Genomic DNA, 23196 nt, shown 5'->3' on the forward strand with positions numbered 1-23196 from the left:
CCCCAGAGACTCTGATTTAGCTGGTCTACAGGGGAACCTGGGCGTCTGCATTTTTAGAAAGTTCCTGTGAGTCCCAGCAACGGCCGGGCCTGGGGCCCACTGCCGGTTCCCTCTAGGGGAGGGCCCAGGACCCGCAGGGTGGGAGCTTGGCTTACGGTGGGAGAAGGACTGTGCTCCTTTGTGCCCTGTTGACACTTCCCTGTGCCACATTCCTTTGCTGGATCCTTCTCTCTTTGGCACAGGTGCCGAGGGGAAGGGCCCAGAGTAAGGGCTTTAGTTAACTCCGAAGGGCTGTCATTCAAGGACAATAGGCTTTGAAGGACCAACTGCTAAAAGGAAATTTTGACTCCTTGGGCATTTGTGAGGCTTGAGAACCGCAAATGTGCGCCCCTGCAGGGAATCGGGTGTCTCTCCCGGGCTTTTGCTCTAAGAGCATGTGGCTTCAGTCATTAATGAAGTGTCTGACCAGCTTGGCCCCTTGGCTGCTGGTTCCCGGCATCCACCACCGCCCAGGCTGGCTGGGGATCCGGCTCGCCGGACACTTTTGCGGGTCTGTGTCTGGGGCGAAACTGACAAGACACAGCCTCTGGCAAGCACACGAACCCACCCAGCCGAGGGTGGTGAATCATGCAGAAAGCAAGCAGGGTGCTGGGAAACACCCTCCCACCTCCTGCCGTGGGCCAGTAAGATGGTCAGTCAACCCCATTTTTACAGATGAGGAAACCGAGGCTCAAGGTGGACTCCCTGCAGTGTGGCATCAGCTCTGAACCCCGCCTGTCTGGCTCCCCAAAACTGCTCTAACCATTGTGAAGTCCTGCCTTTTCCCCAACCCCCTCCCCAGCGCAGCCCCTTTCCACCAGGATCTAGGGAAGCCCCCCCTGGCACCTGGGCATGGCCTCCTCTCACAGCCCTGCAGGCCCCTGAGCTTCTGCCCCCCGCGGACTGATGGGTCTGCCTAGTGGGGGCCTCACTGGGGACCCAGGGTCCCCCAGGCCTCGCTAGAAATCCGAGTCGGCCCCCCTGCCCGGCCGAGCTAGGAGGTGGGATGGGTAACGTTGCTTCCTGGTGGTGAGATGAGCCTCTGTTCTGGGGCTGCAGCTGCACATCTGGAAACAGAAAGCGCACGTCCCTGTGTTCGGTACCTGCTGTTCGCTAAGCATCGGCTGAGCTTGGTGTTTACAATTTTTTTTTCCACTTGCTCCTCCATCCCAGGAAGGAGGTATTTCTGCTCTTTGATGAGGAAAGTAAGGCTCAGATAGGAGCTGTAACTTGTCCAACGTCCCTGAGCTGGGATGTGCTAAAGGAGGAACAGACCCAGTATGTATGCTTGTATTTTAATATTTTCCCTTCTGGGGAAAGAGGGACTGAGAGGGCAAAGTGCCCAGCTCAGACCCGGGTGAGGAGGGCATCCGATACCCACAGGCACCTTGTGACCCTGGCACCGATGGAGGGGGGCAGCTCCTCAGAACTGCAGAGACAGCAGCCCCTTGCGCACTGGCCCGTCATTCACTCCCTGCCCCGTCCCCCGGGACCCCTCGGATGCTGAGCCGCAACAGGGTGGGGGGGACGGCAGGACATCAGACAGTGACAGCTCCCAAGTGCTCAGTGCCCTAATGGGGGGGGGTGGACAGCCGAGGCACAGGGAGGGCCCCTAAGAAAGACAGCAGAGCTCAGCCCCCTGGGGTCCTGTGCCTGGGAAGTGGAGGGGGGCGTGTGGGAGAGGAGTGGGGGGAGGGGGGTAGGCGGAAAGGGGCTCATCCAAGGCCTTGGGGCCTCGTCGGGTGGGTTCAGAGCCAGGGTGAGGACACGTGGGTGAGGGATTGGAGACCTGGGTCTGTGTCCTAAGACGGTTTCCGAGGAGCCACGTGGAGGGCAGCATGGGGTGGTTGACAGCTGGGCAGTGGCTCTTGTTCCCCAAGGGACGCGGACAGTGCCCAGCTGCCCCTCCAGGTCCTGGAGGGGCCGGGGAGAGGCAGGCGCAGCCTGACGGCAGGGAGGGGCAGCCGGCAGGAGCCGGGTGGTGTTTCCGGGGTGGGCCTGGACCCCTCCAGGATGGGGAAGGGCTGGGGGCGGCTTCCCGGAGCAGCTGTCCCTGTGGCTGAACCACAGCGCCGCTTTCTTGGGCAGCGGCGAAGTGAGCGCAGCAGGCGAGACGGTGCAGGTGGGCTGGCCTGGCCAGAAGCCCCGCCCCCACCCCGCCCCAGGCCACCCTGGGCGCCCGGTGAATTGACCTCAGGCACCAGTGAATTCCTCTGACTTCGCCTGGACCGCACCCCATCCAGATGTGGGCCCCCTCTTGGGCTGCCTCCTCCTGACCCTGGGCTGGGGGTGGTGCGAAGCGTGGGCATTGCTGGGGGGCAGGGCAGCGCTGAGCTGCAGCCTGGAGGCTCCGGAACCACAGCCCTGGGGGGAGGCGAGGACCTTGGGGCCCAGCCCAGGCCTGGGAAACCGGAGCTGCCCCTGACTGGGGCCTGGTGGCTGGGGGCACCTCCTCCTGGGCTCTGAGTGAGCAGGAAAGCCCAGAGCCAGCCTGGGGTGTCACACAGACCCCAGGGTCAGGGCCCTGGTCTGCGAGTTAGGGCCCCTCTCCTCAAAATGTTGCCAATTCGGTCTAATGCTATAGAACCTTTCACCCCCACCGGGGTACACACACTTCTATTTTTTAAAATAAATTTTATTTATTTATGGCCGCGTTGGGTCTTTGTTGCTGCGCGCGGGCTTTCTCCAGTTGCAGGGAGTGGGAGCTACTCTTTGTTGTCCTGTGCCGGCTTCTCATCGCGGTGGCTTCTCTTTTTGTGAAGCACGGGCTCTAGGTGCGCGGGCTTCAGTAGTTGTGGCAGGCGGGCTCAGTAGTTGTGGCTCGTGGGCTCTAGAGCGCAGGCTCAGTGGTTGTGGCGCACGGGCTTAGTTGCTCCGCGGCATGTGGGATCTTCCCGGATCAGGGCTCGAACCCCTGTCCCCTGCATTGGCAGGTGGATTCTTAACCACTGCGCCACCAGGGAAGCCCTGAGTACACACACTTCTAAGGAGGAAGCCCAAGACAGGTGATGGCTGGTGGGCCCTCTCCACCTGGGCTCCCCGGTCTCCTCTGAGGGCCCGTCTGGGGAACGAACCACTGGCGCTCCCTCGTTTAATGGCTTCCTTGGCTGCAGGCTTCCAAGAGCCTCCAGGCTCTTGGTACGTGACAGACTTGGAGGAACAGGCAAAGATGAGAGGACAAAGGGGCCTGGTTTTAGTCCTGGAGGCGGGGACAGAACCTGGGGACCCCCTTAATTCCCACAGAATTAAGGGGTCCTGGGGTTTCTGTGTGTGTCGCTGGGAGGCCACGGGTCTCAGGAATGGGCTTCCAGGCTGGCTAGGGCGGAAAGACGGACCCCTTCTTATTCCAGGTGGGCTGGGCCTTGGGCAGTCACAGAAGAGGGGTGTCTGTCCGGGTGGCTGGGAATCCAGGCAGGATTCCCTGGAGAGGCATCCTTTGAGTTGGAAGCTGAAAGGTGGATGAGATTTTTTTTTTTTTTTTCTTTTGCGGTACGCGGGCCTCTCGCTGTTGTGGCCTCTCTCGTCGCGGAGCACAGGCTCCGGACGCGCATGCTCAGCGGCCACGGCTCACGGGCCCAGCTGCTCCGCGGCACGTGGGATCTTCCCGGACCGGGGCGCGAACACGTGTCCCCTGCATCGGCAGGCGGACTCTCAACCACTGCGCCACCAGGGAAGCCCAAGGTGGATGAGATTTTAAACTGTTAATTCCAGGTACCCACAAGCAATGGTCACTATCAGAGCTTTAGAAACTACAGAAAAGCTCTAAGAAGAGCATTCAAACTTCCTGTATTCTCAGCACGCAATTGTTGTCCTGGTCACGCGCCGGGTCATTGCAACAGCTCCCAACTGGATACCTGCATCCACCATCCACCCTTGGCCCCCACCGTCCACTCCCCGCCCAGGGCCAGAGGTTTCTGTGTGCCAGTCCTCCGGTGGCTTCCCCCTACCCAGAGGAGGCTGGCAAGGCCCCGTGCCATCTTCCCACACCATCTTGCTGCCACCTTCTTCACTGCCCATCTCTCCCTCTAGAATGTGCACCCCAGGGGGACGGGGATTTGGGTCTGTGTTATTCTTGCCGTGCCGGTGTCCCCAGGTCTTGGAAGAGCATCTGTCTTCTAAGGCGTTTCTATTAAGTGAATGAATGATGTGTAAAATGAACGTGTGTGTGTGTGTGTGTGTGTGTGGTGTGTACACATAGTGTAGAGATAGGGATTCCGAACTGTTTCTATCCAGGATGGAATTCCACAACAAAAAATATGGATCGAGGGTTTTTGGCTTTGGGGAGATGTCGTCGGTGTGTCACAGACGTGGGTGGCATCTGTGCTCAGGGGCTCACAGCCCGGCCTTTTTATCATCACTTGAGATTTTCCCTAAGAATACATCTGCACTTCCTCCCAGGGCTTTCGATGGTCAATATCATGAATTTTAACAGCTCCCTGGCACTCCATCCTCCTGGATTCCCTCATCATTTATTTAATCTGCCCTTATTGTTGGGTAATTAATTTTCTGGGCTGCATCAGCGTAAGCAATGCTTTCATGTATATAAATGCTTTCATGTATATAAATCTCAGGGCAGATCTATTATTTTCAGGTACATTACTAGAAGTAAAATTTCTGGGCCAAAAGGCATGCCTGTTTTTAAGACCTGTGGTGTATACTGTTCTCCAAAAAGATGGTTCCAATTTGCATAGAGTTCTAAAAAGTTTTGTCAATTTTTAGAACCCAAGTAGGGAAATTTACAAGTGTGTATGTAAAGAATAGGGTCCACCCACAATCCCACGTTCCTGAGAAAACAACTGTTGATGCTGTGGTTTATGACTTTCCAGATTTTTTAACTATGCATATTAAACACACAAATTATATGCAATCCACATAATATGTATATATCTATGCATATTAAATATATAATATTTATATTTTATATGTTCCCTCTCCTCCTTGGAGATCCTGCCGTGTGGCCACCCATGAGACAGTGGTAGCTTCTCTTGGTATCTGTGCCCCGCCAAGAACGTGTCGAGTAGCTTCACTTTTTAAAGTTTGAATTATGAAAATAATAGGCTTTTTCTCTTCATTTTCCAAATATAAAATTACAACATTGAATTATTCTTCTTCAAGCGACACGCATCTCCCCAGACACGCCAATGCATCTTCTGTCTAGAATTTAACTTGCTTTTTAAAAGAAGTTGACACTGCATTGTAACCCGCTGGGGAATACGTTTTCACTGGCAGAGCAGGGCTGGGTGGGCAGGATGTTGCTGCAGGGGGACAGTAGGAGGAGGGGACTGAGTTGTCAGGATTGTCTGAAGAATCTGGAGTAGGGGACAAGGCGGGTTTAAGGCGGACAGGGAGAGCAGGGCTGGATGCTAGGACCTCAAACACCTGGGCCTGGGTGATGGTACTTTGTTGGGAGGGCCTTGGGGAGCCCCAGAAGGCTTTAGGCAGGAGAGGGACATGATCAAGGCTGTGTTTTTTTGTTTGTTTTTTAATTTATTTTTCTTTTTGGCTGCCTTTGGTCTTCGTTGCTGCACACGGGCTTTCTCTAGTTGTGGCGAGAGGGGGCTGCTCTCCGTTGCGGTGCGCGGGCTTCTCATTGCGGTGGCTTCTCTTGTTGCAGAGCACGGGCTCTAGGCACATGGGCTTCAGCAGCTGTGGCACACAGGCTCAGTAGTTGTGGCTCACGGGCTCTAGAGCGCAGGCTCAGTAGTTGTGGCGCACGGGCTTAGTTGCTCCGCAGCATGTGGGATCTTCCCGGACCAGGGCTTGAACCTGTGTCCCCTGCATTGACAGGCAGATTCTTAACCACAGCGCCACCATGGAAGTCCCAAAGATGTGTTTTAGGGCAATTAATATGTCAGCTTATGCAGAATGGCCTGGAAAGTGATAGGATGGCAGATAATTTGAGCAGAGGCATCAAGTCTCCTCTGTCATGGGTCCGGGGGTTCTTTGGGTGTGCTGTGGAAAGAGGGAGTCAAGCTCAAGAGGACTTCCAAGCTCCATCTCCATCTGCAGTGGCTTTCTACACTGGGTAACAAGTTGCCACAAACGTAGCAGCTGGAAACAACACCCAGGGAATTCCCTGGTGGTCCAGTGGTTAGGACTCTGCTTCCACAGCAGGGGGCATGGCTTCCATCCCTGGTTTCCTGGTCAGGGAACTAAGATCCTGCAAGCTGCTCAGTGCAGCCAAAAAAGAAAGAGAGAAAACAACACCCATTTATGGTCTTACAGGTTCTATAGGTCAGGAGTCTGGGCACAGCTTAACTGGCTTCTCTGCTCAGGGTCTCACAGGCTGCAGTCAAGGAGTCCTCAGCTGATGTCTCATCTGGAGCTCAGTATCCTATTCTGAGCTCATTCAGATTGCAGGCCGGATTGGGTTCCTTGTGGTGGTAAGAATGAGGCCCTTGGCTGCTGGGGGCCACCTCCTCCACAGGCAGGTCACAGCACAGCTGTTTGTTTCTCAAGGCTGGTGGGAACGCATCTCTGTGCTCTGAATCTCTTGTTTCAGGGAAGACCTGGACTCTCTTTTAAAGGTTTCACCTGGTTAGCTTAGGCCCACCAAGGATAATCTCCCTTTGGATTAGTCAAAGTCGACTGATTAAGGACCTTAATCACATCTGCTAAATCCCTTCATCTTCACCAGATTCTATTGGTTAGAAGCAAGTCAGAGGTTCCACCCCTACCCAAGGAGAGGGGATTGCAAAGTGTGTGTCTCCCTGGGGTGGGAATCATGGGACCATCTTAGAATTGTGTCATCCACACCACTTTATCAAGTGCACCTTCCAGTTTCAAGGTGCCCACTCCTGACTCCTCATATCCCAAGCTCGATCCATTCCCACTTCTTCTAAGATGTGAACTAAGAGGTTAAGAAGTTCTCAAACACGCTCTTTCCAGCACTTGCAATAGAGAAGGGAATTCCCGATGACCACAAAGCTTCAAGACCTGAAGGATTAATGGTGGGATAAGAGGAGCAGAGAGGAGAGCTTTGGCTGGGGGCCACTCACTTACCAATAGGAAGGGAAAAGACAAGTCCAGCTCTGACTGAGGCACCGAGGGGGACATAAAAGGGAAGAAAGCACGTTTTTTTCATTTCAGAGAGCTTCTCATGCAGTTGAGATGGTCACATTGGCCTGCTTGTTCTGTTTCCCTATGAGGTTATTAGTCTCGTTACAGAAAACATAGAGACAAGTGGATTGTGAGCCGTTGTCACATTTAAAGTATTTACAACTGGGTTTCGGTCTTCCCAGATCTTTCACACTGCATCTGTGAAAACATATAAACATCTCGGTACACGTGGCTTCCACCCCCCCACCTCATTTTGGATTATTTTGTGAAGTGGGGCTTAGAGGTAGAATTACTGGGTGAAAGCATGCAGACATTTGCGTGGCTGTTGGTACATTTTCCAAAAGGCTGGTGCTGATGTTTATGCTGGGACCCCTGCTGGTGATTTGGGATTTGCTTGTCTCTTTGTCTTTGGGTCAGGAGCCTGCGGCCGGCTCCGGTGAGCTGTGTGGGAGAGGGCCCTTGCTCTCCCAGCCCCGTGCCTGGCGGGGACCCCACAGCGCCCTGCAGTGGCAGGCGGCAGAGGTGCAGGAGCTTTGGTCCCCAGCTGGTGCCCAAGGAGTGTGGGCCTGGAAGGGACAAGGGGAAGAGCCAGGTTCTCTGAGGAGGGAATGTGCAAGTTCACCCCAGAACAAGGAGTACTTTGACTTCCCTAAACTCCATCCCTTGCTCTGTGGTTTTCCACCGTAAACACCACAGCACTCATTTATGGAGGGTGACTCCGCCAACGGCACTGAGGTGACTGCTGTTATCACCCCGTGTTACAGAGGAGGAAACCGAGGCCCGAGAAGTGCCTTGCCCGAGGTAAAACTCTGGTCTTAATTTCTCAGGTTTTGGGTTTTGCAAGAGCCAGACTGCCTTTCCTTCAATTTCTCTCTCTTTCTCTCAAGTTTCTTTATTTCAAACGAAAAAAACAGAAGCAGATACATTCAATGCCCTGTCCCAAGCTTGCTCGGCCAAAAGGGGAAAAGGGAATCAGAGGGAGAAGGATTCCAAGTTCTCCCAGCCCGGGACGGGGCCTCGGGTACCTTATCCTCATGGAAAATTATATCCCGGGACGGGTGCTCAGGAAGCCGCCCACACAGCCCTGCAATTAGGGCTACAATAGTGACAGCAATGTTGGAATATATTTTCTTTCACAAGGAGGCCGCTGGGGCCCCTCCCTCAGCTCCCCAGATCAGCATGTGTAAACGATTAGGCCGCTCTGTTTTTTCTTGAGCGCTTGACAGGAAGTGACATTGACATCCCCGTGGCCTGATGTTGGGGCCAGCGCCTCTGTGGGAACCGGGCCCATGGCTCTTTCTGAAGCTAGTGTTCTTGGGACCCACCTTCCAGGCCCTAGTGGGAGCCCCCCGCCAGTGTGACCCCATCTCTGGCCCCAACCTGGCCATGCTTCACGGCCCCTCCCTCTGGACTGAAAATAGAAAGACCAGATGCACCCCCATCGGAGTTCTGGGGCCCGGGGCCCGCGTGGGCTCGTCCGCGTGCCCACAGAAAGGCCGCTCTTCCTGGCTGCCCGTGACGGCACAGCTCTGGGCCCCGTGGGCCGGCCCTTCGCTGGTGCAAATCCTTGGGGGTGGATGTCAGCTCCTTGTGAGGGAGGACCCCGCTCAGACCAGGACGGCCCCAGCGCTTGTCTGGGTGGAAGGGCAGGCCAGCATCCTCCCGACCCCTCTACCAGGCGGGTCCTATTTCCAGGGTCTCTTCCTCCCAGGCACCCACGTGCTTAAGCCAAGTCCTGGCCCCCTGGGCTCCGCCTTGTTCCCCAGCCCAACATCTAGTCATCAACCCCTGTCCCTGTGGTGTCTGGGACACCTCCCCGATGGCCCCTCTGTCCCCATCTGCTCCAGGCTACCACTTCTTCTGCCGGACATCCAGCCCAGCCTCTGCAGGGGTCTCTCTGCTTCCAACAGGGTCCAAGGGGCAGGGCCCTCCACCAAGCAAATCCCCTCCGTGGCTCCTCACTGCCAGGGTGACATCCAAACTTTATTTTTTTTATTTAAAAAACAATTTTTTTGGCTGTGCCACGCAGCATGTGGAATCTTAGTTCCCCGACCAGGGATCGAACCCATGTCCCCTGCAGTGGAAGCACAGAGTCCTAACCACTGGACCGCCAGGGAAGTCCCGACATCCAGACTTTAGATCTGGCCACACAAGCCCCACGTGAGCTGTCCCTGCTTCTCTCCATCTTCATCCTGCAGGAGATCCAGGCCCAGAACTGTCCCCACTGGACCAAAGAGGCAGCTTCTGGCCTACCCCAGGGCCTTTACACATGCTGTTCCCTTAGCCAGAAACACTGTCTTGCTCCCCTCTTTGTCTGGTGGACTCTTCATCCTTCCAGGACACCTCCTCCAGGAAGCCTGCCTGGATACCTTAGACTAGGTTTGGGGCTCCTTGGGCTTGGTGAGGCCTCTGAAGCCAGGGACCCCGTGTCAATTCTCTGCTTTCTCCTCAGGGCCCGGCGTAGGGCCCTGCACACATATAATATTTCATAATATTTGTTCAGTGAATGAAGGGCAAATAGAAGCCCAGAAATCACTTACCCAAGGCAGAGGCCAAACGGAGCAAGAAAACACAGCTCTGGCTGTACGCCCCGCACCCCCTTCCTCTGCCATACACACACACAGCACAGGGCACAGGCCAACCCTTTGCTCTGGCCGCCGTAGTCAGGCCGGCAGAGCCAGCTCCGTACATCAGCAGAATGCCCCCTCCCCACGCCTTCAGCCGGAGCCTGTGCGTCCCCTCATCGTTTCCCCCCGCACCCAAGGACCAGAGTCCCAACTTCCCAGCCACAGGGAAGTCACACGGCGATGGTCCCCAGGGCCTGTTGGCCCATCTGAAGGGGACAAAGCTCACCTCACAAGAACCATGTTTTCTTTTTTGTCTGTTTGTTTTGTTTTCTTATTTATTTATTTGTTGATTGGCTGCGTTGGGTCTTCTTTGCTGCGCGCGGGCTTTCTCCAGTTGTGGCGAGCGGGGGCCACTCTTGGTTGTAGCGCTACTCTTCTCATCGCGGTGGCTTCTCTTGTTGCGGGGCGCGGGCTCCATGTGCGCGGGCTTCAGAAGTTGCAGCACACGGGCTCCGTAGTTGTGGCTCGCGGGCTCTAGAGCACAGGCTCAGTAGCTGTGGCGCACGGGCTTAGTTGCTCCGTGGCACGTGGGATCTTCCCGGAGCTGGGCTCGAACCGGTGTCCCCTGCGTTGGCGGGCAGATTCTTAACCACTGCGCCACCAGGGAAGCCCAGAACCGTGTTTTCATGGTGGCATTCCTGATGGAGGATGGGGAAGACTCTCTGGGGGTAAATTGGGGGAGATGGGGAGGGTCCCCACCTCACTCAGGGGTTAGTTACACCTTCTAAAACAAAAATGGGGACCATCCCTCGTGTTAGGATTGTCACGTGGCTTTGACTTATTCAAGGTCGCCTAGAAGATGAAGCCTGTGGCTGGTGGGGGGGGGACACTGGCCCTTTGGGGGGGACTTTGATGTGGTGTGGGTGGGGCAGACTAGAGAAACGGGGTCCATCCATGGAGTCTAGAGGTGTGATGGCTGTGTCACTGTGAGGGCCACCCCTCTGGAGGGGCCGAGCACCTTTGCACCGTCTGAGGGTGGGGAAGTGTTGTCTTACTTCCCGGGGGGCTGGTTGCAGAAATGAGCGCTTTATTTTATTTTATTTTTTCTGGCCGCATGGCTGTTGGGATCTTAGTTCCCCGACCAGGGATGGAATCCGGGCCCTGGCAGTGAAAGCAGGGAGTCCTAACACCCGATGGATCACCAGGGAATTCCCAGAAATGATCTCTTAACTTCCCTGGAGGGTGTGCCCATCCGGAGGCGTGGCATGGGGCCAGGTGGAGAGGGCTGGCTTCAGGCCATTCCCCTCACCCCTCAGTTTTCTGCAGACTCCTCATAAGTGATGTCACTGCCTGGTGGCACATGTGTCCTCTGTCACCCCCAGTGACCATCTCTGAAACGGTAGGTTGGAGGACTTGGAAGGTCTCTGGTGGCCCTGTCTGTTAGGACCACCCGTCTGTCCTGTGAGCCCACCTGGGACCTCCATTCTGCAACCCGACATTCTGGGCCGTCTGCCCGGGTCCCCCACAGTCCAATGCCCAGGGGACCCCCAGCTTCTGCATGCCCAGCAGCAAGGGATTTAATTCCAGCGTCTGCCTCCACGCACCCTCTGCTCCTGCCATAGGGCAGGGGAGACACTCCCTGCACAGAGAGGGTTCGGGTCCTGGCCAGGGTCACACATCAGGGTTTCTCCCAAACACCCGGGTGTCGGGGGTTCCAGGGCAGGTCTCTGTCTTCCCATCCCGCTCCCCACCCCTGGGGCTCTACAGGGTGATGGAGGGCTTCCTGCGGAAAGAGGCACACAGACGAGGGCAGCTGGCCCCAAGAGGCCGTCCCTTCATTGGTTTGCTGCCCTTGTCCGCCCTCCCGCAATCTTGTGGGGCTTAAATTTTTTTTTTTTTTATTTCTTAAAGACAACAGCTTTTTGGCTTTAGTACACAAAGTAAGTGAGGTCCTTGGTGAGCCGCTGCTCCAACCTTCCAGCCCAGCACCTCTAGGGTCAGGGGCCGCAGTCTCCAGCGGCCATGGATGAGGGGCTGAACCAGGCTCTGGGCATTTCAGCAGCCGCTCGGGCCCAGAAGTCCGGGCTGAAGAGAGGAGCCAGGAGAGCCCACCCAGCCTGTCCTGGAGACAGGGGACAGGAGAAGGTCCCCTTCCTGCATGTCTGCCCTCTTTTCTGCCGTCGTGTGACCAGGGAGGCGGCGGGGTCCTGGTGGGGCTGGCTGTCAGTTCACCGTGGGCACCTGGCTATGATGCAGGCTGAACTCCTTGGCCTTGAGACGGAGGCTGGCGATGCTGTTGGCCATGTTGACTCCCGGGGCCGCAGGGCCTGAGCCCCCCGGGCTGTATGGCGGCACCGTGCTGGGGGTGACATGAGACAAAAGGACACATGGCTGTGGCTGGCAGACCGCCGGGGGCTGGCCACCTCTGGCGGCCAGTCTTGGACCCCAGCCTCTGGTCCTCCTCAGCTCACTCGGCTGGGAAGCCTTCCCCTGGGGCTACAAGACTGGGGGGAAGAGGCAGAAGTGCCCCCGGTCAGCCCTGGGACATGGAGCCGCCCCCGTAGCCTTGTGGGCCTTCCTCGCTGGACCAGGAGCTTCCTGAGAGCGGGGCCTGCGTCCTGTTCACCCCTAGCACCTGCCCTGGAGCTGGGATGAACCCACACCTGTATGGAAGGAGGCCTCTTGGAGGTTCTCCTGCCCCAGGTAAGAGCAGGGCAGGGAGGGAGCTGGGAGAGCTGGGAGGCTAGCGTGGGCATCGCCAGGATTCAGATCCACGACCCACGGGCTCTTGCCCCTCACGAGACCACGGCTCCAGCACAGCTGCTCGCACAGACTGAGGGGTGTGGGCTGCAGAAACCCAACTCGCCGGCACCTCCTTCCTCTCCCTTCCTGCCCTGCCACCCTTCCCCAGCTTTGACCGGGACAAAACTGCCCCAGACTTTGACTCTGGGTCCCAGCCAGGCCCCTGGGACAGGGAGCCACTCCCTCGGCCCCCCGGCCTCTCTCCGGGATGGTGGACGGAGGGTGCTGGGGCGCTCGCGCCAGCCTAGAAATCTGCAGGTTTTCAGCTGCCTCCGGATGATGTGGGTTCTCCACTCTTTCCAAACAGGCCTCGTCTTCTCGCCCCTCCACAAGCTCACACGCTTGCCCACACACCCCTTGGGGCACCCCAGGTCCACAGGGCACCTGGGCACCTTTCCCAACTCTCTTCAGATCCTCAAAGGAGTCTGGGCCCTAAAACACCCCACGGGGTGTCCTGGTTGCTTGTGCCCTCCCGACCCAAAAGGGTTCCCGCTCTCACCTGTAGGGGGATGAGGCCGTCCAGGAGAGATAATCGGGGCTCAGGGCAGTGGGCCGGGGAGCCACGGGCTGCTCGATGGCGGCTTCCTGGCTGTAGGACTTGAGCAGCGAGGCTGAGCGGTTGGCCAGCATAGCCCGCTCGTTTCGGCGGAACTTGGCCCGGCGGTTCTGAAACCAGACCTGGGGGCGGGAAGGAGGGGTGAGCGGGCTGCCGAGGGCACCCAAGTCCTTTTGGACCCAGTGTGTGCCTGCCCTGCCACCCACCCTGCGCTGGCAGCTTCACCTCTGTGGGCCTCAATTTTCTCATCTGTAAAATGGGGGTGATAAATGGTGCCTGCCGCTGGGTAAGTATGTGTTGGAGAACGTGCAAGTGGATGAATGAAAGAATGGATAGATGAGCATTTAGCTGCTGTGAGGTTGTAATGAGAGAGGTGCATGCTGGCCACTCAGCTCAGGGCTGGCACGGAACAAGCACTGAACACTTTAAAACGACTTTAATTTATCCAAACCCCATGTGCCAGGCACTGCTCTAAGCTACAAAGATACCAACTTCTTTCATTCTCGTAAGAAACCTATAAAACAGACCCACGTGATCCTCATGTTACAGGGAGGTACCGAAGGCACAGAGAGGCTGAGTAACTTGTTCAAGGTCACACAGCTGGTCAGTAGCAGGGCTTGGATTTGAACCTCTGCCCGCCTGGCCTCAGATGGTCCTGATCTGAAACCCCTCACCTTGGCAACTCCTTAACCCTGGGGGAGTGGTGGCTGCACGCTCCCCCGGGGGGCCCACGGATGGGCAGCACTCACCTGGACACGCGCCTCGCTGAGGTTGACGCGCCGGGCTAGCTCCTCCCGCACGAAGGCGTCGGGGTAGTGCGTGCGCTCGAACACGCGCTCCAGCGCCTGCAGCTGGCTGCTGTTGAACGTGGTGCGGTTCCGCCGCTGCTTCTTCTTCCGCTTGGCGGCGCCGCCGCGCCCGGGGCTGGGACACTCACCTGCGGAGGGGCGCGAGGGTCAGCGGGGCGGCGGACAGCGCGCAGTGGGTGCCCGCGGGGCCCCCAGCCGGGAGCTGCCGAGATGATCACGACTCAGGCACCAGCGCAGCAATGTGCTCTGAGCCTTTTACCTGTGTCTCCCTCTGCGGATGGATGGTGCAGCCCGAGAGCTGGAGCACCTCCCTTTAATTCACTCCTTATCCACCCCTTCATCCGTCCATCCATGCATCCATCCTGCAACACATTTACTGAGCACCTACTGGGTGGCAGGCACAGGGCTAGGGCCCTGGGGCCATAATGGTGAACAAAAGCAGCCAGGTCCCCATTCTATGGAGCCCGGGGACAAGCACCCACCGCCATGAGGGACAACTGACCCGGTGTGTGTGTGGGGGGGGGGCCTCTGGAGACATCTACGTGTCCTCGGCTCCTAGCTCAGGCTCTGGGGCGTGGTAAACCCTCCATGGGTATTTGTTGTTGAATTATATTAATATATTTAAAAAGAGCAGTGAGAGTCACAGTTCCAAGGGTCCACTGCAGGCACCCACAGGTCAATGGATGCTCACAGGAATCCTATAGACAGGTGATCTTCATGTCCCATTTACAGAGGGAGAAGGAAAGGGGGAATGTTCAGCTACTATTTCCACATTTCAATTTTACCCAAGGGCTGAACTGCTGACCCTTCCTCCTGCAGGGCCCAGCTCATTGTTCACTCCTCCAGGGAGCCCTCCCTGACCACCTGAGTCCACATGGAATCCCCTCTCCTCCACTGCACTCACCCAGCACTTAGAACCAACCCTGTCCGGTTCAGGGTCCGGTGTACCTTAATAAAAAATGTATATTTTATGGATAAATAGCAAGGTCTTACTATATAGCACAAGGAACTATATTCAATATCTTGTAATAAACAATAGTGGAAAAGAATATGAAAAAGAATATATATATTTAACTGAATCACTTTGCTGTGCACCAGAAATGAACACATTGTAAATCAACTATACTTCAAAAAAAATATTTAATCAAACATTAAAAAATCTGGATCCTTAAAATTTGTATGGAGACGCAAAAGACCCCGAATAGCCAAAGCAGTCTTGAGGGAAAAAAACGGAGCTGGAGGAATCAGACTCCCTGACTTCAGATTATAATACAAAGCTACAATAATCGAGACAATATGGTACTGGCACAAAAACAGAAATATAGATCAACAGATCAATGGAACAGGATAGGAAGCCCAGAGATAAACCCACTTACCTACGGTCAACTAATCTATGACAAAGGAGGCAAGGATACACAATGGAGAAAAGACAGTCTCTTTAATAAGTGGTGCTGGGAAAACTGGACAGCTACGTGTAAAAGAATGAAATGAGAACACTCCCTAACACCATACACAAAAATAAACTCAAAATGGATTAAAGACCTAAATGTAAGACTGGACACTATAAAACTCTTAGAGGAAAACACAGGAAGAACACTCTTTGACATAAATCACAGCAAGATCTTTTTTGATCCACCTCCTAGAGTAATGGAAATAAAAACAAAAATAAACAAATGGGACCTAATGAAACTTAAAAGCTTTTGCAAAGCAAAGGAAACTACAAACAAGACGAAAAGACTTGTTTGTTGTTTCCGAATGGGAGAAAATATTTGCAAATGAATCAACAGACAAAGGGTTAATCTCCAAAATATATAAACAGCTCATGCAGCTCAATATTAAAAAAACAAACAACCCAATCAAAAAACGGGCAGAAGACCTAAATAGGCATCTCTCCAAAGAAGACATACAGATGACCAAGAGGCACATGAAAGCTTCTCAACATCACTAATTATTAGAGAAATGCAAATCAAAACTACAATGAGGTACCACCCCACACCAGCTAGAATGGGCATTATCAGAAAATCTACAAACAACAGATGCTGGAGAGGGTGTGGAGAAAAGGGAACCCTCTTGCACTGTTGGTGGGAATGTAAACTGATACAGCCACTATGGAGAACAGTATGAAAGTTCCTTAAAAAACTAAAAATAGAATTACCGTATGACCCAGCAATCCCACTACTGGGCATATACCCAGAGAAAACCATAATTCAGAAAGACGCACGCACCCCAATGTTCACTGCAGCACTATTTACAATAGCCAGTTCATGGAAGCAACCTAAATGCCCACTGACAGACTAATGGATAAAGAAGATGTGGTACATATATACAATGGAATATTACTCAGCCCTAAAAAGGAACGAAATTGGGTCATTTGTAGAGACGTGGATGGACCTAGAGACTGTCATACAGAGTAAAGTAAGTCAGAAAGAGAAAAACAAGTATCGTATATTAATGCATATATGTGGAACCTAGAAAAATGGTACAGACGAACCGGTTTGCAGGGCAGAAATAAGAGACACAGATGTAGAGAACAAACGTATGGACACCAAGGAGGGAAAGTGGGGTGGGGGGTGGCGGGCCGAATTGGGAAATTGGAATTGACATATAGACACTAATATGTTTAAAAGAGGTAACTAATAAGAACCTGCTGTATAAAAAAAAAAAAGAAAACAAAAAAAAAGAAGAACAAAAACCTCAGTGAAGGGTCCACTTAAGATTTCTACACTATTGTATGTAAACTTTACCTCAAAATTCAAAAGTAAGAGAGAAACATAAATAAATATTAAATTTAATTTTTAAAAAATCTGGAGATTTCATGTAAGGAAAAAAAAAAGTATATTTTAATAACCAAATAATGTCACTGCTTGTCACAGTGACAGATTCAAGCAACACAGAAAGGCACAAAGTAAAACAAGCTACTCCCTTCTCCCGACTCTGGTCCCCAAGGTTTACAAAATTACAAATGTGTATTTAAAAAACTTTACAAGCATGAGATCACGCTGAACACATTGGTGCTGCAACTTGTCTCTCTCTCTCTTTTTTTTTTTAAAGTATTTATTCATTTATTTAGGCTGCACCAGGTCTTAGTTGCAGCATGCATGCAGGATCTAGTTCCCGGACCAGGGATTGAACCCAGGCCCCCTGCATTGGGAGCTCGCATTCTTACCCACTGGACCACCAGGGAAGTCCCCGAACTGAAGCTTGCCTCTTCGTATTTAATTTGCTCCAGAGATCACTCCACCGGGCCCAACAAACCCAGCCTTCTTTATTTGCATTAATTTCCATATTATATTTTCCCTCTGGTTCCCTCCCTCCACATATCAGAACAATTTTTAAATTAGCCTTTGCTCTGTCCTTCCAGCATTGCTTTTTAAAAATATATATATTTTATTTATTCATTATTTATACTGGCTGGGCCGGGTCTTAGCTGCTGCATGCGGGATCTTTGGTTATGGCATGTGGACTTCTAGGTTGCAGCATGTGGACTCTTAGCTGTGGCGTGCATGCGGGATCCAGTTCCCAGAGCAGGGATCGAACCCAGGCCCCCAGCATTGGGAGCGTGGAGTCTTACTCACTGGACCACGAGGGAAGTCCCCAGCATTGCTTTCCGCAAATATTTTTTTCAAGTATAATATTTTCTCCCCCTCTTCTATTGAAAGATAGCAGACCATGTCCTGTTGTGCATCTCCCTTTTTTCCCCACTGAGCAATACATCCCAGGGATTCCTCCATCCAGTGCAGAGAAGCCCTGCATGTACCTTCTCACAGCCCTGTACCACTTGGTTGTGCAAATGTACTGTGGTTTAGTCAACTAAAACCAGGGCCCTATGGATGGGCACGTAGTGTGTTCCCGATCTTTTGCAATTAAAGAATGCCACAATGAATAACCTCGTGCAAACACGATTTTCTATTTTTGCCAGTGAATATTTGGGACAGATTCCTAGAAGTGGACTTGCTTGGCCAGTGAGTAAAATGCTAAGTGTGGCCAAATCCCCAGTCAGTTTTGCCCACAGCTGGGCCAACAGGATGCATTGTGAACCTTTTGGATTTGGGGCCACACCTTGTATTTTTGCTTCCCCAGTCACACATTCCCTTTATGCGTGCTATGTTCTTCACAGGATGCTGAGAAGCTGTTCAGCTGAGCATCTAGAACATTCCAGGCCCAGCCATGGATACCACTCAATCCTGGCTTTTGAATGAGCTCCCAGGTTAGCAGGGATTACTGACTCTTAAGCAACCAGCTGATGTGATCAGAGGCTAAATTGTTCCATGAGCCTGGTAAGTCATTGCATCGGGGCTAGGGTGGGGGTTTGTCAGGCAGGAATCAGGCAGGATGCCCGGAAGAAGATGACCTTACTTGGTTTGGACCAGTGGTTCTCAACAGAGGGCAATTTGGCCTCCAGGAGACATCTGGCAATGTCCGGAGACGTTTCTGATGGTCAGGACTGGGAGAGGGGGTGCTCCTAGGATCGAGGCAGAGACTGGGGATGTCGCTAAGCACACTTCGATACACAAGGCAGGCCCCGCATCAGGGAATTCTCTGGTTCACCGCGTCCGTAGTGCTGAGAGAGAGAGGCCCTGGTTTGGAGGGAGGGCCAGGAGTTGAGGTCCAGTACGTTTCCCCTTTGGGAAGTACTGCAAACGTGGGACACATCTGGGGGTGGGGTAGGCAAGGGCAGGGAACGCGGAGCGGCCCCGGGCGAGCTGGCCTCTTCTCCTGGACCCGCTTCAGTCTTCACTCCTCACCCCTTTCCTCCAAGAAAAGGTGAAGATGGATGAGAATGTCTGGTGCCAGTGAATGTCTCTCCACCCCCTGCTCCCCACCCCCTTGAGCTGGAAGAAACCTTAAACTGAAATAACAAAGGCCGAGCGCTGAAAACCTGTGTGATCAAGAGCCCGAGAGCGGACAGAAGCTTCTGGAACACCAGCCATCGCGAGCCGATTTCCGCCCCCCTTCAGGCAACGCTTCTTGGGCACAAACCCAACGCAGGAGGCATTTCAGCCAAAAAAGGAGAATTTTTCAGGAAATTTAGCAATTCAAAACTGAGGGTGTTGAAATGAAAATCATTTTGCAGCCTCGGCCCCCTCTAAGTGGGCGCCGGAAGAAACAACTCCGCTCTTTGGCCAAACTGCGTGGTGCCTTGGAGCTGAAACCCTCACACAAGGGTGCTTGACACCCCTCCCAACAACCCCAGATTCTCCCCACCCCGATACCAGCTGGCCTCCACTGGTCTGGAGTCACATCTCCCCGGGGATTCCCATCAAGGCAGCTATGATGGGATGCACTCAACAAAAGTTGGTTTGGGGGCTTCCCTGGTGGCGCAGTGGATAGGAGTCTGCCTGCCAACGCAGAGGACACGGGTTTGATCCCTGGTCCAGGAAGATCCCACGTGCCACGGAGAAACTGGGACCGTGCGCCACAACTGCTGAGCCCACGCGCCACAACTACTGAGCCCGCACGCCTGGAGCCTGTTGCTCCGCAACAGGAGAAGCCCCCGCTCGACTAGAGAAGGCCCGTGCGCAGCAATGAAGACCCAATGCAGCCAAAAATAAAAATTAAAATTAAATCTTTTTTTAAAAAAAAGTTGGTTTGGGCAGGAGGGATGCCAAGCTCCCTGTCCGTTTCCATCCACTGAATCCTGGCATCTGCCCTATGAGGCACTGGCCCATTTCACGCACTGGGAAACTGAGGCTCTGAGAGGTTCACCCAAGATCACACAGTGGGGACTGGAATCCGTGTCTGTGGGAAGGCTCAGGCGGCACGGGTTGTGAGCCTGTCTCCGACGGGGTCGCCTCCCGTGGTTCCCAGGGAAGGTGATGCGGGGGGGTCTGTCACACTGTCCCCGCCTCAGCTCTGGGAGACACCATGCATCATGTCATCTCACTGGTGCAGAAACGCCCCCGAGTCTCCATCCTACACCCCGGGAGGACGACCTCACCTCTGGGAGCCTTGAGGGACAGCGGCTGGCCCAATGTCACACAAAGTTCCTGGAGGAGCTGAATTTAACTCAGTGCCAAGAGCACAGTAATCGCTTGATATACGCTCGCTGCTCTTGGCGTTCTTCCTTGTGTGCAGCCCCTCTTCCCGCCTGAAGACAAAGATCTTTCTCCCTCAGCCCCGCCCACAGTAGGAAGATGGTTCCAGTCCCCGCTGTGGGCAGAGGCTGAGGAGAGGCAGCCGAGGTTCAGGAAGATTCACACAGCGTGTTGGAGGTGACCCAGGACTCGAACCCACAGCTTTGGACTCAGCCAGGGCTCTCGGGCTAGACTCTTGCTTCCCAGCAGATGTGCTGGATGTTCGTTACCATGAGTTCCTGAATCACCCCCTGAGAAGTGGATTGTGGTAGGCGTGTGTCCTCTGGGGGTTCCACCCTTGAGCTTAAAGCATTTGGAAAATAAATACTCTTGAAGCCTCAGGCCAGCGAGTACCGCGGCCAGCTCTGTCCAAGTCAGGGCTGTGCCCAAAGTTTCCTTTTGTTCTGTAAAAGTTCTGCTTTCCTCTGGGATTGAAAATAAAGCCTGAAACCACCTCCATTTACATGGGCTGTTTAGGGGCTATTGTGAGGGGCGGGATCAGGGAAGAGAAAAACAGCCTCACATAGGGGAGGCCAGCCATGCTCTCTCTCCCTTATTACATTACAGTGAAAAAGAAGTGACTGGTGCACAGTTTTCTGCCATTAAATTATTTCACACGTACAATTTATTTGGCTGACTTCAGGCCAAAGACATTTAAAAACTCTGCTCTCGGCTAAATGATCAAGTGTTCCTGGCTCCTTCTCCTGCACCCATGGTTTTTCTTATTTCGTGTAATTTAAGGGTCTAAATAGTCTGGAGGGAATTAACTGCAAATTCTTCCGAAGACAAATAAATCTGGGCTCTTCGTTTCTGCCTTTCTCAAGCTGTTGAGAGATACTCTCTGTTTGTTTTTGCTTCAAATAGTCAGTTTGTGCCTGACCCCGAGGCCACGGCAAGCTCCAACCCAAATAAATAACGTTTATTAATTAGCATTTATTCTGACCGAATAAGCAGCCTCCCCCCAACCCCAAACGTGATCTCTGCCAACACGTTCACAAAAATAAACAACGCGTCCCCGGGACCCTGACGTGCGTTTAACAAATTAACACCGGGCCTTGGTCAAAGGAGCTTCGAAGCTGCAGAAATATTTACAGCCAGAAAGGTTTGAGGAAGGAAGTGGAGGTGGGGGGCACAGAGAGACTGCCCCCCCCCCAAACACCCGGGTCTCTTGGTAGAGACTCGGGTTCCTTTGAAAGACCCCTGGGAGAAGGGCTCCCACAGGAATTCTGGAAACGGTGTCCCTAGCTGCTGCGGGGCAGCATCCCTGGCTCAAATGCCAGCAGGAGAGACTCGGCGGGGGGGAGTCTCACCTCCTCAGATAGGAAGTGAGGAGGCAGTACAGGCGGTTAAGGAGCCGGGGTCCTGGTTTAGGACTTCAGGTTGGCCCTGGCGCGCCAGCAGCGTGGCGATGGGTGAAGCCCTTGTTCTGTCCCAGCCTCAGGGATATCGCTGAGAAATGGAAGTAACAGGAACCGCTCCATCGATGAACCCTCACAGCCGTCAGACCTGCGTGCTCTTAGCCTGATTTTACCAATGGGGAAACTGAGGCACAGGGTTAAGCAACCTGCCAAATCCACGTGGCCAGTCAAGGCTGGGGCTGGGACTTGAACCTGCGGATTGGCACGGAGCCTAGGCTTTTAAACATTTTGGCATGGGCGGCCTGCCCTAAGCGCACCCCCAGGTCTTCATGCAGTGGGATTCTGGGGGCCTCTCCGGGGGCTTAGGGTGAGTGGGTCAGCCAAGAAGAGGAGGGCTGAAGGCAACAGGAGAATCGCTAGAGCTGGGGTCTGTGCTGGAGTCCCCGGCACACAGGGCAGGGGGGCTGTCAGCAGCATGCAGGGTGGGGTAGCTTCGAGGGGGTGGGGCACGTGAGACCTGCGAGGGCAGAGCCAGGGTCAGGCCTGGCACCAAGTGCGTCACCCACATTGGAAGGAAGAAAGGAAGGACGGTCAGAAGGGAGGAGGAAGGAGAAGAAGCATGGAGACTGCAGCCATCTGGAGAAGGGCGCCTGGGCTTCTGGGGGCTTCCCCGGAAGGCCAGCTCTGCCCCAGCCGGAATCTCAAACAAGGAACTGAGAGCTGCTTTCATGTGTGGACAGGCCGGCCTCCGTCCAGGACCCTCAGGGACCAGGGCTAAGGCACAAAGGGGGGTGAGATCACACAGGCTGACTTCCTTCCCAGCATCACGTCCCTGGAGGCCCCTAGAAACCTCAGGATGGGAGGCAGGGATGCCTCTGCCTCACAGAGGAGAAGAGGGAGAGAGGCCCAGAGAGGGGCTAGGACCTACCCAGGGTCACACAGCGAGTGACAGTCCTCCCCCCCTGCCAAGCCCAGGTCCTTTCTTTTCTCCCCTGGTAGCCACTTGGCAGGGAGAACCGAGGGAGGAGATAGCCCCAGCCTCCAGCCCAGCCCTGGACAAACTGACGGTGAACATGACAGAAGGATGGGGCCTTTGTCTTGAGGGTTTGGGGGCTCTGTCCACTGGAGGGGGCCCCTCAGGCCCCCTGGGTGGGCAGTGGCAGGTCAGGGGGGCTGGGGTGGTCTCGGCGCTGCTGTCCCAGGTTCGCAGCCTCCCTGAGGTCAGGATTTACATTGCACATGCCATCCTCTCCCCTGCGGACCTCTGCCTGCTCCGTTCGTGGGCTTGCAACTTCTATCTGCCTCCCTGGCTCGCCTTTGGGTCTCAGCAGAATGCCGCTTCCTCCAGGAAGCCATCCCAGACCCCCCATCATAGCTCTGCCACGTTGCGGCGTATATGTAGGGTCATTTGTCTGGCAGGGACTGGAACTTACTGTTTTCTGTCTCTCTGGGACCTGTCACAGGGCCTGGCCCAGGGCAAACTCTCCACAAATATTTGTTGCGTGTTGAGTGAGTGAACGAACGAAGAGATGGACAGACAAGTGAGGAGGCCCTGGAAGAGCGTGGGAAGCCTTCCGAGCCCGCCCCGGTCCCGGCCCGTCTCCAGGGTCCAGGTTGTTCCTTATGGAGCCAGAGAGACCTGGCCAGGGCTGAGTCATGACAGCATGAGTCACAGGGCAGGAGGGAGGGGCTTGGGGCAGTGGGGGAGGGGAGTCAGCCACCGACACCCACTGTCCAGCTGCCCCTCCAAGGATGTTTCATCTCACTCATTTTGAACAAAAACCCAAGGTGCGGATACATTTGTATAGCTACCAGTCTAGAGAAGGAGAAAATATCTCAGGAAGGAAGGTGAAGAAGGAAGACACAGCAGGGCCCAGGGAGACAGAGAGGTCCCTTGGGGTCCTATCCATGTCCCCATGATCTCACAGGCCT

General features: G+C 54.3%; 1 protein-coding gene across 1 annotated transcript in view; it reads right to left on the minus strand.

The window, feature by feature from the left end:
• Window positions 1–11546: 11546 nt before the first annotated feature.
• PRRX2 (paired related homeobox 2) overlaps window positions 11547–23196 on the minus strand; it is a 48286-nt gene continuing 36636 nt past the window's right edge. The window contains exons 2-4 of the mRNA XM_059072024.2: window positions 13773–13960; window positions 12967–13145; window positions 11547–12024 (exon numbers count right to left, since the gene is read on the minus strand). Coding sequence (XP_058928007.1) covers window positions 11889–12024; window positions 12967–13145; window positions 13773–13960 — 503 coding nt within the window. The 3' untranslated portion in view covers window positions 11547–11888. The remainder of the gene's footprint in view (window positions 12025–12966; window positions 13146–13772; window positions 13961–23196) is intronic.

This window comes from Kogia breviceps, chromosome 8, assembly GCF_026419965.1.
Source record: "Kogia breviceps isolate mKogBre1 chromosome 8, mKogBre1 haplotype 1, whole genome shotgun sequence".
Lineage (NCBI taxonomy): Eukaryota > Metazoa > Chordata > Mammalia > Artiodactyla > Physeteridae > Kogia > Kogia breviceps.